This window comes from Oncorhynchus masou, chromosome 31 (genome assembly GCF_036934945.1).
Source record: "Oncorhynchus masou masou isolate Uvic2021 chromosome 31, UVic_Omas_1.1, whole genome shotgun sequence".
NCBI lineage: Eukaryota > Metazoa > Chordata > Actinopteri > Salmoniformes > Salmonidae > Oncorhynchus > Oncorhynchus masou.
Genome location: NC_088242.1, coordinates 71,236,995 through 71,251,014, shown reverse-complemented (window position 1 = coordinate 71,251,014; position 14,020 = coordinate 71,236,995). Strand labels below are relative to the sequence as shown.

The 14,020-nt window shown below is 44.7% G+C and overlaps 1 protein-coding gene across 2 annotated transcripts in view; it reads right to left on the bottom strand.

Annotated features, from left to right (window-relative positions):
* LOC135524380 (S phase cyclin A-associated protein in the endoplasmic reticulum-like) overlaps positions 1-14,020 on the bottom strand; it is a 98,580-nt gene that overhangs the window by 59,829 nt on the left and 24,731 nt on the right. The window contains exons 9-19 of one of the 2 annotated variants that reach the window (XM_064951853.1): positions 11,355-11,678; positions 9,577-9,744; positions 9,358-9,421; positions 9,127-9,262; positions 8,875-8,986; positions 8,304-8,444; positions 7,906-8,061; positions 7,656-7,798; positions 7,370-7,451; positions 6,391-6,543; positions 3,338-3,445 (exon numbers count right to left, since the gene is read on the bottom strand). In XM_064951853.1, coding sequence (XP_064807925.1) covers positions 3,338-3,445; positions 6,391-6,543; positions 7,370-7,451; positions 7,656-7,798; positions 7,906-8,061; positions 8,304-8,444; positions 8,875-8,986; positions 9,127-9,262; positions 9,358-9,421; positions 9,577-9,744; positions 11,355-11,678 — 1,587 coding nt within the window. The remainder of the gene's footprint in view (positions 1-3,337; positions 3,446-6,390; positions 6,544-7,369; positions 7,452-7,655; positions 7,799-7,905; positions 8,062-8,303; positions 8,445-8,874; positions 8,987-9,126; positions 9,263-9,357; positions 9,422-9,576; positions 9,745-11,354; positions 11,679-14,020) is intronic. The other variant, XM_064951854.1, reaches the window with a different exon arrangement.

Here is a 14,020-nt window from a genome sequence, read left to right as displayed (position 1 = left end):
ATTGCTGTTCGTTTGAAGCCACATACCCATGGTATTGCTGAAGGGGAAAGAGGTGTCGCTTCCAGTCTAGTGTGCACCACACCAGGCCTGTCAGATCAGATCAAGCTGATATCTCCACCAGGAGACAGAGAGAGGTAATCCAATTTAAAAGAACATGATGTATGTGCAAGAAACCAATTACCCAATTATGTTGTCATCCAAAACTCTAGAGGATGGGATGGTCCCACAATATAACTGTTTCCATTTAGCAGCCAGCGTGTGGCATGCCATTCCTTTTTGTCAAGTTTTGGCAGTGCACCTGCTGCTTGAATAGGGGTTTCAGATGAAACCCTTGAAAGACAGGTGTTGTCATCATAAGCACAACTAGAAAAGACCTACAGTTAACCAAGTGCTAAAGCGCTTAGCAATCCAGGAGTCATAATAGCAATCATAAACAGGACCGAGAATCAATTCTTATTCCTTTATTTGTTTGACTTATTGATTTGTGACCAACCTGATCAATCAGAGGGAGGTTCAGGGTGATTAGAAAGTAGCTCCTCTAAGATAAGTAGAGATACAGGCCTAACAGGAATACAATGTGACGTGGCAGGTGAATCAATGATAGCATGATTTTAAAGGGATTGAAGGGAAAAATAAACATCTAGGGTATTTACTGATGGGAAACATCACATGCAAATCTAAACCATTTTTCACTGGAAGTTGAACACATCTTGAATAAATGTCACCTGTCTTAAATGAATGAGTTAGATACAAAATAAGCACTTGTGTGCTGACATATGTAGTGCAATATTGTTCAGCTGAGCCTTTCAGTCATGACCGTGGCTCTGCGTTGCTTGAGAGGCATCTGTTCAGTATTCTCCCTGAGAGCCTATCCACTCCTGTGCTCCTGCCGTTTACTTAACAGAATTGTTTCAGCAACACCTCAAAGACATTACTCATCTCAAAATCACATCAAAGACCGTTTGAAAGGGAGCTTAAACATAAATTAATGTACATCATTAATTGATATCAAGATTATCATGTTATAGCCTTATACTTCTTCGTGAACTTAAAACTATTAGTGATTTTCTGTATCTTGTCAGGTGATCTGATGAGGCAGTGTGACAGACAGGTGTCTGGCTGAAGCAGGAGGACAATGGGCCACAGAGCCAGGCCTGAGGGCAGAGCTCCTTCACAATACCTACCACACACGGCTTCTCTTGTGTTCCATTCTGGAGGGAGTAACCAGAGAGCTGTCGAAACATTACACACCCACAGTGCCCAGAAAACAGGCCTCTTTAGAGACAGGCACAATCGAAGTGATATGTTCCCCCACCACCTCTTTTGTCCAAGACGAAGTTGGCTTTCCCACTTGGTGTGAAACAGACAGCTGTATGTCATGTTGGGTACAATGTGATGGCATACTGAATCCAGTTACACACCATCTAAGCAACTGTTCACGGGACTATTTTTCAAATGGAGCTGAATGCTTTGTGACATTCAAGTCCTGTAGCACTAGCAACACTGTACACATGAAGATGAAATATTACAGACTGATAACAATCCCAAAATATAATAACGTTTGTTCTCTACGTCCTCTGAGCGCGACTGATAACAATCCCAAAATATAATAACGTTTGTTCTCTACGTCCTCTGAGCGCCTAATTCTTTAACACGCTGTTCTTTAACAACTCTTTCAATTACATTTTTGTCTTTCAGGAAATCTGAACCGCAACTTCACTCCTTCGACTAGTGAAAAGACTTTCCAACTCTGTACACCTCTTTCTGATTGCCTGGCAGAGACGGGGTAACATCAGCCGGCACTCTGTGTATTTCAACAGGGCGCTGTGGCCACCACAGGGGATTCATCATCAACAAGAACCTAATTTAGTGCTGGCTCCAGGAGGTCAACTCTTATACCCAGAGAGAGGCCTGAGTTCACCACAGCCTAGCGATCCCTCTGGAGGCCCAGGTCAGTCCCACAGCCCCACCGTCAGAGGCCCAGCTGAGGGTGCAGGAGAGGGGCTGGGGAGGGATGAGTAGTCCCTTGGAGAGTTCACTCGTGTTTTTGTGCCAATAAATAAATCCAACATGTCGAACACGAGGGGTCCTGGACATTTCCTATATCATCTTAAAACAGGACAGATGACAACTTATACGTTTAAGTAAAGAGAGTGATTGCAATCCCAGCCGTTATCTCTGCACATCGATCCAGCCCTGTAGATAATCATTGTATCCTCAATTTAATTTGAGAGTCCTTCAAAACGGGAGAAGATGACTAAATATGAAGCTTTGGGGCATCTGCCGCCCGCCTTCACTGAAAAACTATGTAGTGAACCCTGTACAGTTCAGCCAACCATCTTCATTTTAATTAAAAATCTTTCATTCCAGCAAGAGTTATGGAACCAACAGCTGGAAAATAGTTGCCAGTTGCATGAATTAAATACTGCACACCAAAGCGAGCAGGACATAAAAATAAAGGACGGCAAGCGTAGTCTATCTAAACAAAAATCCCAAGACATTTCTCCATCTCCTGCTTGATTAACCTTGAATGCTGAATGAAAACATGGAACAAAAGCAGGGCTGAATACCCCATAATAGAAACATAGAGCAGTAAACGCTAAGAGCATTTATTACACAGAAAACACCATGCTGCTGATCCATAGTACATACATTGCAATCGTTTGGACCCGATAGTTAGCTGGGCCATTTCAAACCCCACCAGCCACTACTATTGTAAAGCATAGCCTACACTGCATGGTTTAAAGGCAGTCTGAGGAGATAGTGTGATACTGACTGTGGCCTTAGTACTGTATTGGAGATTTTCATGCCTTCATTGCAAATGCCTTGTTTATCATACTGTCAAACAGAGAAACGAGCTGCAGTTGGAAAGCAAATGATTTAGAGTGGAAGGTGGGGGGATTAATGATCAGCCTGTGAGAACAGGTTTGAATGAAGGAGCTGCTAGGGCCAAAGGTGATGCATATAGCACCAACAGTTGTCAGCCTCACAAAGAGCAGCATGCTGAAAAGGCAATCTCATATTGCAGAGCAGGCTGAGAAGCCTCCTTCCTTTAACAAGCAGTCTTCCCATGAAAAGCACTCTGTGACAGAATGGCCTGTAGACATGGGGGTGATGTCACCCCCTCTACTGAGTCACTGAACTCTAACTGTTTACATTTCAGGGCCCATTTATAATCTCACAAAGACCTGCGAGAGAGCTACTATATGACGGGATTCATAAACAATAATAATGAGCCTGTCATAAATGACAAATAACCTTGATTTAATATCACAGACAATATCTGAGTGGTATTATTTTGTTGGGATGGTGGAATCTTTGTATTTGAGGTACGCACCACTTCCTCGTCCGAGAGCTCCCGTCCCTGGATGCTGCTGCTGTCTCTCACAGCCTGCTGGTGCCTCTTGCCCTTGGTGTGGCTGTACAGGTGCACCTCCGTGGTGATCTACAAACACACAGGTCAGAAGTCACTGCTGAGGACACACGGGAGACAGAGGCAGACAGGGTCGACAGGGTCCTCCCCATGGGAGGCCACTTAAACCAGTGTTGTGGTCCTCGAGTCCAGGACTCTAGTCCAAATTTAGTCCCCATGACTTGTGATTCGACACGGATTTGACCCTTGGTGAGTCGGACTCACCTTCTTGTGACTTGTATTTGCACTTGGGACTGGATAGGCTATGATAAGCAGAATATTAGCAGCATGTGATGTGCAGCGAGGGTTCAGTTTTTTTCCAGCTACACCTTGTTTAGGCTACACTTTCTTCAGTCATGCAACCTCATTAGATAGCTAGCTAACAAACTGATCATGTTACCAGCAGCCTATATGTAAACATTTGGTGGCACAGAAAGAAAGGAAAAGGTATAGCAAAAAATGTATTTACTAAATAATTCCTCTTGCCGCTACACTATATCTGACTGGGGAAATAACTTGATTTTGTGTTCATGCGCACTCCGTTAGCATTTGGACCAGAACTCGAGCACTGGGACTAGAACTTCAGCCATTGACAGTCGTGACTCGACTCGTGATTCGAACTTGGACTCTGGCTCGAGCACATGGGATTTGGGACTCGACACGGACTCAAGGTTTAGTGACTTACTACATCACAAACCACATTTTCATCCAAAGTTTATATGTGAGTAAAGTCATTCCATACTAAAATAAAATCACGACAACTGTGATGGAAACAGGTAATTTTGCTATAATTTTATTAATGCAGACAGAGTTTGTTCGTTCGACACGGTGGTATCTTTTTGTGTTGATAAAATGTACTATGAAAAAAATGGTGGTGGAAATGCCTTTATGCACAAATATTTATATAATATCCATCATATCGAAGCAAACTTGGAGTCACGCGATGAAATGGTGTGTGGTCTTCCCACTATTATTAGGCCACAGATTAAATAAATTATGATGAACTTCACAGGGTGGGGAAAGTGCAAGGTGATGAGCTTGATGCTCCTTTCCAATAAATATCCAGGTTCTTCTTCTGGTGAAGATCATTGCTGCTTGTCTGCCGTTTGACAAATAAAAAATATGAATGCTCTTATCCATAATAATCTCATAATGTAGACTAGTCTAACCTCACTGTATCTGCCAGCTGTTGACTAGAGCACATGTCAAGACCAGAGTATGTACATTTACTATTTAACTCAACAGTGTGTGTCAAAACGATCGGTAGAGTTGAAAATGCGATGGAAACACATTGAACTTTAGATTTTTAATTGGTACATAACTTTAAGCAAAAAGGTAAATGTGTGCACTACGTCATCACGCACAGACATTTATCCGCAACAAATCCGCTTGGTGGAAACACCACTGGTGGGAAAATGTGCATATTTTCTTTATGTGGATTTTAGAATATTAGCATGAAAATCTGTCGCCAATTGGATGGAAACCTAACTACTGACTGACACTATACATTACAACTGGTTTTCAATAAGATCAGACAGACTTTCCCCTCCATCGGACCAAATAGTGAGTCCTAATTTGTAGTAGGTGTAAGGAACTTAACTGCAGTCAACAAGCCTTTAGTGGAATGAATTGACATGGTTAAGAAGGTGACAAGGGTCGCCACGTAGTTTCTTCAAACAGCATGTGATGTGTCAGACAGATATGAGAGCATTGTTAAACTGAAGATGCCTTCATGGCTGTATTTAATGGCATTCTCCTTTCTGACAGCACAGCTGGATCATAGTAGTTACTGCAGTATGAAATTGGTGGCTGACAGATCCACTCAGGATGATCCATCTCAACACAAACATTTACAGTGAACAAATGTAGCCTATATAACAACATTCATGTGATTGGCTCTAGGATGGTCTATTCCTTTTCTAAGTCAAGCAGAATATGTTATCCCTGTACTCTTTTTGTTTGTGTCAATGACTCATCCTCACACCAACTGATGAACCAATGTCCCTTCGGCCGTTCTTGCTCCTCACACAGAGTGACTATATATAGTGTGGCATGTCTGGAAAACCACACTAAAAACACTGGTACAGTAAACCACAAACTATGGGAAAAATTGAGCTGGACTATACACAGACAAAAGCATCACTTGAAGATGAAGAATTGACACAAACAGCATGAGATTAGGTTGATGTGGACGTGTTGTTTCCTCCCACCAAGGGCTAGAACAAAGCCCATTATGGATGGCCTCGGTTTAATGTCATTAAATAGAGTGCTGGCTGCTGGCCTATAGATGATCTCTAGTGTCAGATGCTAGCCAAGGTCATCGGAAATGTTAACGAGATTCCCCTCTCCCCCCACACACACTCCTGTTTATCTGATGCTAGTTGGAGCTCCAAGGTGTCGCAACCTTGTTGCGGTGAGAGCCAGCCTGGTCCGTCACAGATAAATGTGCCTGCCAATAGATTTGTTGCCCGTCACTTGAAAAGCATAGTCATGCCCAGTCATAAATCTCCACCCCAGAGATCATGTTTAATCAATGCAGTTAAATCCTCATTTAAATACATTCTCTTCCAAAATCCACTGAATCTCCTTCTCATGAGCATTTATATGCATACAGTCTGCCAAGGGGGACCGTCAGAGCTGCTCTACTGCCACAAAGCTGCTGCTGCTGCTTTCCCCTTCAGTTTAGGTTAAGCATGTAAGCCAATCAGTCTCACAAATTAGTGCAAGGAATTAAGTTAATGAAGTAAAGGGTGAACTTCTCACTGGAGAGTGGATCAAGCCAATTAACCATGTAGTATATACTTTCTCTACTCAGCATGTCAGCATCTGTCTAATGTTAGCAGGTGTCTAGTGTGACAAGAAACATGCCAAGGACAAGTGGGCAAAATATCAATCATCATCTACACAAAGAACAATACAAAGACATATTGTTAAAAAACTATGGAGAACCATTTGAAACTGGGACTTTGTGTACATACCACAACATTGCACAAGGAGCACTGTTTCTTGCGCTCATACGGTGTCAGTTTGGGGGCATAGTCAGTGTTGGCATGTCTGCCACTGCTGAGTTCTGCTGCCTTCTCCTTCCTCTGTTCAATCTGCTCCATGTGCCTGCGACTGCTCTCATCATGCTGGGAAGGAGAACAACCAAGAGATCATGAGATTAAGAGGGACTTTAGTCTGGTCTACAACAAGGAAATGTAAACTTTAGACAGGAGCCGTATCCACAAAGTGTCTCAGAGTAGAAATTTGGTCCTAAGTGCTGAGAAGAGAGACATTTTACTACTACACTTACAAGTAAAAATAAAAGCTATGCGTGAAGCCTCTTTGGTCATAAGAGTCCAACCGAGTCAATAGATCTTTAGAGGAGCACATATGGTGTCCTGACCAGATAAGAGTTACCAGCAGGTGTTTTGATAAAGAAAGTAGTCAGTGGTTCCTGCTCCACATGAAATTGCTTTGGAGTGGTTGAAGAATGTTTAGCTATTTCTATATTATCACTCCACAAATATTCTAGACTTACATGCTTATGAAAATGATTCCACATGAGCCCGATTTCACATGATATGAAACACTTATATGAGGATCTATGAGGATCTAAACACTTAACCACATAGGCTAATAAATAATCACATTGTTTTCTTTAGATTATTTCATTAACCTACATCTAGTCATTTCAAGTTATCCCCTTGGAACGCAATAACACGTTGTTAAAAAAAAAAGCTTAAAATTGGGCATGCCTACAAGTTGGACAATTAAAGGCATCTAGGGCCTATGTTAGCTTTAATTGTGTTCGATGAAAATAAATGATAGACCTTTCAAACATTTTATGCAACATTATCAGCAAGTGATTAGATGTCAAAGTGTGTTGATATGACGGTGCTTATACATTTTTGGGAGAGATGCTTTGTGGAAATATCTGAGGCAGGAGTGAGATTGTGCAGCAGCCTCACTAACCTTCATCTGGATCTTCTTCTGCAGTTCCTCCATGGCCTCCTGTTGAGCAGCGCTGAGGGCAGCCAGACGCTCCTCTCTGTCTCTGTGGAGAGAACAACAGACTGGAACAGTGAGAAGAAGATCCTTCGGATTAGGGTGGGGGGGATATCTATTTCAGACAAAGCACATTGTCTGTTGGGTGAAATGCTGTTATGATTAAGGGCTGGTTAGCATGTGATGATGGAAGCACCTTAGGTAAGAATACAAAAACAGATAGTTGATTCCAACTGAGCAAGGGGGTACAGACCTGGCCCTCTCTCGTGCAGCGTCTTCCCTGGCCCTCTCTTTCTCCTGCTTCTGCTGCTCGATGCGTGTCTCCTGCTCCTTCCTCCTCATCAGCAGCTCCTCCACCCGTGCCTGCCGCTCTGCCTCCAGAGCCCGCTTACGCTCCTGGGGAGACAGACAGGGACCACAGCCAGTCAGTGGGACTGTACACTGTGGTGGTAAGGCAGAGACCTCTAAGGGGTAGAGGGGGAGCTGCTGCTGTCCACTGTTACCTGTACAGCCTCGTCTCTGGCCTGCTTCTCCTCCTGTCTCCTGCCTCTCTCCTCCTGCAGCTCGTTGAGGCGCTGCTCGTACTCGTTCAGCTTGGCCAGCACATCGTGCCTCTTGTTCTGAGCTTCCAGAGTGTTGATGAATGCTATCTCATTCACCTGCAGACAGACACAAGGGACTGGTCAACAAGCCTGACTCAATGAGCTACAAACAGTCATTATTATAACAAGTCTACCTCTAGTCGAGGTTGCCATTGCTTTTTTCTGTGATCCTGTTTCTTTGCTTTTAAGAACATTCTCAATGTCCAAAATTATTATCAAAAGAAACATCTAATTAGGAAAATACTTTAACTCTTGGACATGTAGCTAGGTGTGCAGAGTCCTAGGGGTCAGTCCTGTACCTTGGCCTCCTCCTCCTGAGCCTTCTTCACTATGGCCTGGAGCTGCAGCTCCCGCTTGAACTCTGCATGGAGTAACTTCTCCTCCATCATCCTCCGCCGCTGGTCCAACAACTCCTCCTTCCATTTCCTGACCTCCTTCTCCTGTGAGGGAAAGACAGCTTGGGTCAGCTCATTTTACTCATGTACATTCTCTAACTAAGGCAGACACTATTATGGTGTCTTGCATTCAAAGCATTTGCTGCTACCCGCTCTGGTACGATGTCCACAGGGATTCATGTGAATATACACCACTTCATGTACTTATGTGGTTAATACTCAAGATTATTGAAGGGCACACTCATCTCATGAGGGCCTGGAGAACAAAAACAAACATCATGAAAGATTGTTGAGTTTGGGCTACGTCTCTCCCAGACGTGTCTGTGGCCAGCTGGGCTGAGAGAGACTGAGAGCTGGCCTCTGTTATTTAGTGATTCTATTTGGCAGTGTGCTGACAGAAGCTCTCCATGTGGCCAGGCTGAGCTGGGCTAAGCAAGGCTGTGGTGTTTCCCGTTGGCTCTGTATGGCCACTCACCCTCTCCAGGAGCTTCTGCAGTTTGTGAGTCTTCTCATCTCGCAGTTTATCTCGGAGCTGCTGGGCCTTCAGCTGCTTCTCTTCATGTTTTTTCTTAGACTCTGCGATGGTTCTGCCAAATAAGACAGAAAAAAACAACTTACACCTGCCATCCTGTCCTCTCCCCCAGTCGTTCAAAATAGGAGCGAACTTTGACATGCACCAAGATCTTTTCTCTGACAAACATCAGTGACATGAGGGTGTGTGTCTCACCTTTTGCGAGATGGGGAGGACAGTTTCTCGTGCATGTGGATTCCATGGCCAGGTGGTCTGGATGGCTCCTCCTCCACGATGTCCCCCCAGGAGGTGCTCTGACGCCACGGCTCCCGCGCTGCAGAGAGAGGCGAGTCTGGACATTGACCACATCTGTGTCTTTAGCAAGAGCATCAACACTCAACCCATCTCATTATAGATATATTACAGTTAAACAGAAAAGAGATTTACCGTCATAGTCGGCTAGCATGTCACTCCAATCCATGTTGAATCCACCTCCACTGCCAATGCTGGCCTGGGGGAGAGATAATCAGTTCACGATCACTGGCAATCATATGGATATTACAAGGCGAGAAAAACTCAAGACCTGGGGGAAAGAGATCCTACCACTTCAAAAGCACTTCATATGACCAAAGAAAATTGAGAGAGTGTGTGAGGTATGTGTCTTACAGAGAAGTCACTCTCGTTGTCAGTCTCCAGGTCATTGTTCTCAGCCTGGATCTCTCTGGTCAGCTGTTCCTCTTCAGCGATGGCGCTGGCGATAGCCTCCTCGTTGGCCTTCTCCAGGCGGTCAGCTAGCTCCTCCTTCTTTGCCAGGACCTCTGCCATGGACTGGGGCTGGACACACGGCACACACACGCTCACATATGGCACTTTCTTACTCATTCAGGTTTCACTAAGCCCACTGGCAATCAGGGTCTATCTGTACCTCTCTAAAATAAAGGAATGTTGTCTATTGCTATTATCAAGATTGTGAAATGTGTTATTACATGTATATACTGGTGGGCTTGGTGTGATCAACTTAAAAGACTCCATGAATTTTATATTCAAGAACAATGACTCTTAATTTCATACAGCTCTAAAGGTACTATTTAGAAAAGTTCCCAAGACCCTTAGTATCATAACATGTAAAAACAGAAAAGAACATCAAACCCAAAAGCACAAACCGCACCACACGATCAATCACAAGATCACAGGTGAGGAAGCATTCAGGAGTCATGCAGAACAAGTTCCCTGTGAGAATGATGAGATGGTGGAAGGAGGCACAACCATGGGACCAATTCACTGACATGGTATAGGAATAAATACTAAGTCTTTACACTTACAACATGAACTTGACAAACTGCCTTTCCTTAGTCACAAATTAAATTTACATTTTTGTAAATTTGAAAACGCTCTTATTTAGAGCGACTTACAGGAGCATTTAGGGTTAAGTGCCTTGCTCAACGGCCCAGACAGGTTTTTCACCTCGCCGGATCGGGGATTCGACTCAGCAACCTTTCAGTTACACTCTTAACCTCTAGGCTACTTGCCGTCCAATCACTATCAGGGAGGACAGACAGTTAACAGCACTCCAGTCCAGAGAGGCCAGAGCTCCAGTCTAACTTAATGAGGGAGAGGTTTCTCTCACCACTGAGGCAGTTTCTCTCTAACTAGGGGCCTGCAGTGCAGTCTAAACAGCACTGGGCTTATCTGAGCCACCCAAAGAGGCGTCTGGCCTGGCCCAGCACTAAGACCAGATCTGCCTGTGTTTGATCTGAGCTTAGATAACTTTCCTGTAGACCATTTTGAAGCCCTCCATCTCTAGGTATAATGAATGGCCTTCAGAAGAGGTTAAGGTGCTGTGGAGGTATCTATGACAGTAGCCCTGCTAGTGAAGGAGGTTCTCCTCAATTAACTCCAGAGACTACTTATGATGCCAAATGAGGCAGTAATAAACCTGACACAGGACAGTTGCTGATCACTTAATGCACAATGGAGACAGAAAACAAACTAATACCTGACACAGCCATTGTACACATGCCATGATCCCTGGTCCTTTGGGCTGAACCTGTCCTTGAACTGGATACCCTGTCACAGGTTTGCACCATTTCAGCTCAAAGCACAGTCGTTTTGATTAGTGGCCACTTCCTCAACACAGCATAACAACTGGGCCAGCCACTTCAGGAGTACCAGCAACAAGCATGATAGACACTGCTTTCTGAGCTCTCACAACAAGAGCCCCATGGACATCCTCTCACAGCCAACCACCAACACCCCCACACAAACTGTCCTGCCTACCTGGCACGGGGCTTTTCTGAGGGGGCTGTGCCGCCTGTCATGTTAGCACATTGTGGCTGGAGGCTCTGTAGATTGACTTTGTTTAGGCGTTCAAGGTCCATGGGGGATCCATGACCCCCTGCCCTGAGCCCTCCCCTCCCTCTGCTCCTCCATCTCTCAGCACTCACAGTGGAAAGCTCTTTGGGGTCCAGCACACTCTCCAGTTTCACCACTGCCATGGGAGCCTCAGCCGGTCCTGGAGCAGATGTTGCCATGCCCTGTGACGTGCCCCCCGCAGTCCCCTTGTCCCCCAGAGCACAGTGGCCGTCCGTCTGGGCTGGGTCTGGGGATGGAGGGAGGGCTAGGACAGGGACTGGTAGGGATAAGGCTGGGAATATCGTAGGGTCTGGGTCCTGGGTAAGGTAAAGGGTAGGGGCTGGTATGGGGAGAGGCGCGTCCTCACAGGGTGCGTTGACACACTGCCCCGAGTCTTGTGCACTGTCTGATGGGGGCTGTACCAACACAATCACACACACCATTCAAGACATGCATATTCCAAGCATTTCATGAGAGCAGTAAAACAAAAACAAAACGATTAACACAGCTGAAAACACACATGCAAGGAGGTTGGCAATAACATGCCCTAAACATTCAATTCTCATCAAAACATCAAATAAACACAATGTGGAAATACATGAAATGTGTATTTCAAATAAGCATTGCCTAGAATACACCCATACCCAGTGTGTTCTGAGGCAATGAGTATGTATTTAATGAGAGGGAAAGTAGCATATTTCTGCTTCTGAAGTGTCAGTGTACGAGCAATTGTGTTAAAACTGATATCCCTGTCTGGAAAGGTTGTCTATGAATAATGTGGAGCCCAAAACCAAAACAATGTCAGTGATAAAACGGTCTTGTGTTACTCTGCTCCACGTCTCCTGTCGTCCTGAATAATTGATATCTGGGGACTGCTGGGAGGGTGAGTGACTTCAGGGCTCAGTACTAGGGATGTGCACGGTTATTTGAATATCCAAACAGACGTTACTTGTGTGAGTATTCATTTTTGCAAATACATTTTTCTTTACCTGATTTGACTGAAAAGGCTTTTTCTAAATTCAATTGAAATATCAATGTGACATTCTTAGACAAGGACATACCATGACATTTCAAATGATTAATTTAATAAAACAAACTCTTCAATAGAATTTGGATGCACAGTGCTCCCCATAAAAAGGCCGCTAGCCATCACGTGTGTCGCTTATGTTGGCCAATCAAAGCGGCAAAAAGGCTAAATGTGTAGCAAGTGGAGTGAGAGTTCACTAACGCAGTGCAAGATGGAATACAATTACAGAATTAAAAGTTAGCGAAATGAGAATCAAATCCAATTTTATTAGCCACATGTGCCGAATACAACATGTTTAGGTAGACCTTACAGTGAAATGCTTACTTATGAGCCCCTAGCCAACAATACAGTTAAAAAATATATGAATAAGAAATAAAAGTAACAAGTAATTAAAGAGCAGCACTAAAATAACAATAGCGAGACTATATACAAGGGGGTACCAGTACAGAGTCAATGTGCAGCGGCACCGGTTAGCTGAGGTAGTATGTACATGTAGGAAGAGTAATTAACGTGACTATCCATAGATGATAACAACAGAGAGTAACAACGGTGTAAAAGAGGGAGAGGCGAGGCAATGCAAATAGTCTGGGTGGCCATTTTATTAGATGTTCAGGAGTCTTATGGCTTGGGGGTAGAATCTGTTTAGAAGCCTCTTGGACCTAGACTTGGCACTCCAGTACTGCTTGCAGTGCAGTAGCAGAGAAAACACTATAAGGCTGGAGTCTGACAATTTTGTCGTGCCCTCTTCACGACTATCTTGGTGTGCTTTGACTATGTTAGTTTGTTGGTGATGTGGACACCAAGGACCTTGAAGCTCTCAACCTGCTCCACTACAGCCCCGTCGATGAGAATGGTGGCGTGCTCAGTCCTCCTATTCCTGTAGTCCACAATCATCTCCTTTGTCTTGATCACATTGAGGGAGAGGTTGTCTGTGACCACACGGCCAGATCTCGGACCTCCTCCCTATAGGCTTTCTCATCGTTGTCGGTGATCAGGCCAACCACTGTTGTGTCATCGGCAAACTTAATGATGGTGTTGGAGTAGTGCTTGGCCGTGCAGTCATGAGTGAACAGGGAGTACACGAGGGGACAGAGAACGCACCCCTGAGGGGCCCATGTTGAGGATCAGCGTGGCAGATGTGTTGTTACCTACCCTTACCACCTGGGGGCGGACCGTCAGGAAGTCCAGGATCCAGTTGCAGAGAGAGGTGTTTAGTCCCAGGGTCCTTAGCTTAGTGATGAGCTTTGAGGGCACTATGGTGTTGAACGCTGAGCTGTAGTCAATGAATAGCATTCTCACAAAGGTGTTCCTTTTGCCCAGGTGGGAAAGGGCAGTGTGGAGTTCACTAGAGATTGCATCATCTGTGGATCTCTTAGGGCAGTATGGAAATTGGAGTGGGTCTAGGGTTTCTGGGACAATGGTGTTGTGGTGAGCCATGACCAGCATTCCAAAGCATTTCATGGCTACAGACGTGAGTGCAATGGGTCGGTAGTCATTTTGGCAGGTTACCTTAGTGCTCTTGGGCACAGGGACTGTGGTGGTCTGCTTAAAACATGTTGGTATTACAGACTCAGACAGGGAGATGTTGAAAATGTCAATGAAGACACTTGCCAGTTGGTCAGTGCATGCATGCAGTACACATCCTGGTAATCCGTCCGGCCCTGCAGCCTCGTGAATGTTTACCATGTTAAAGGTCTTACTCACATTGGCTGTGGAGAGTGTGATCACATA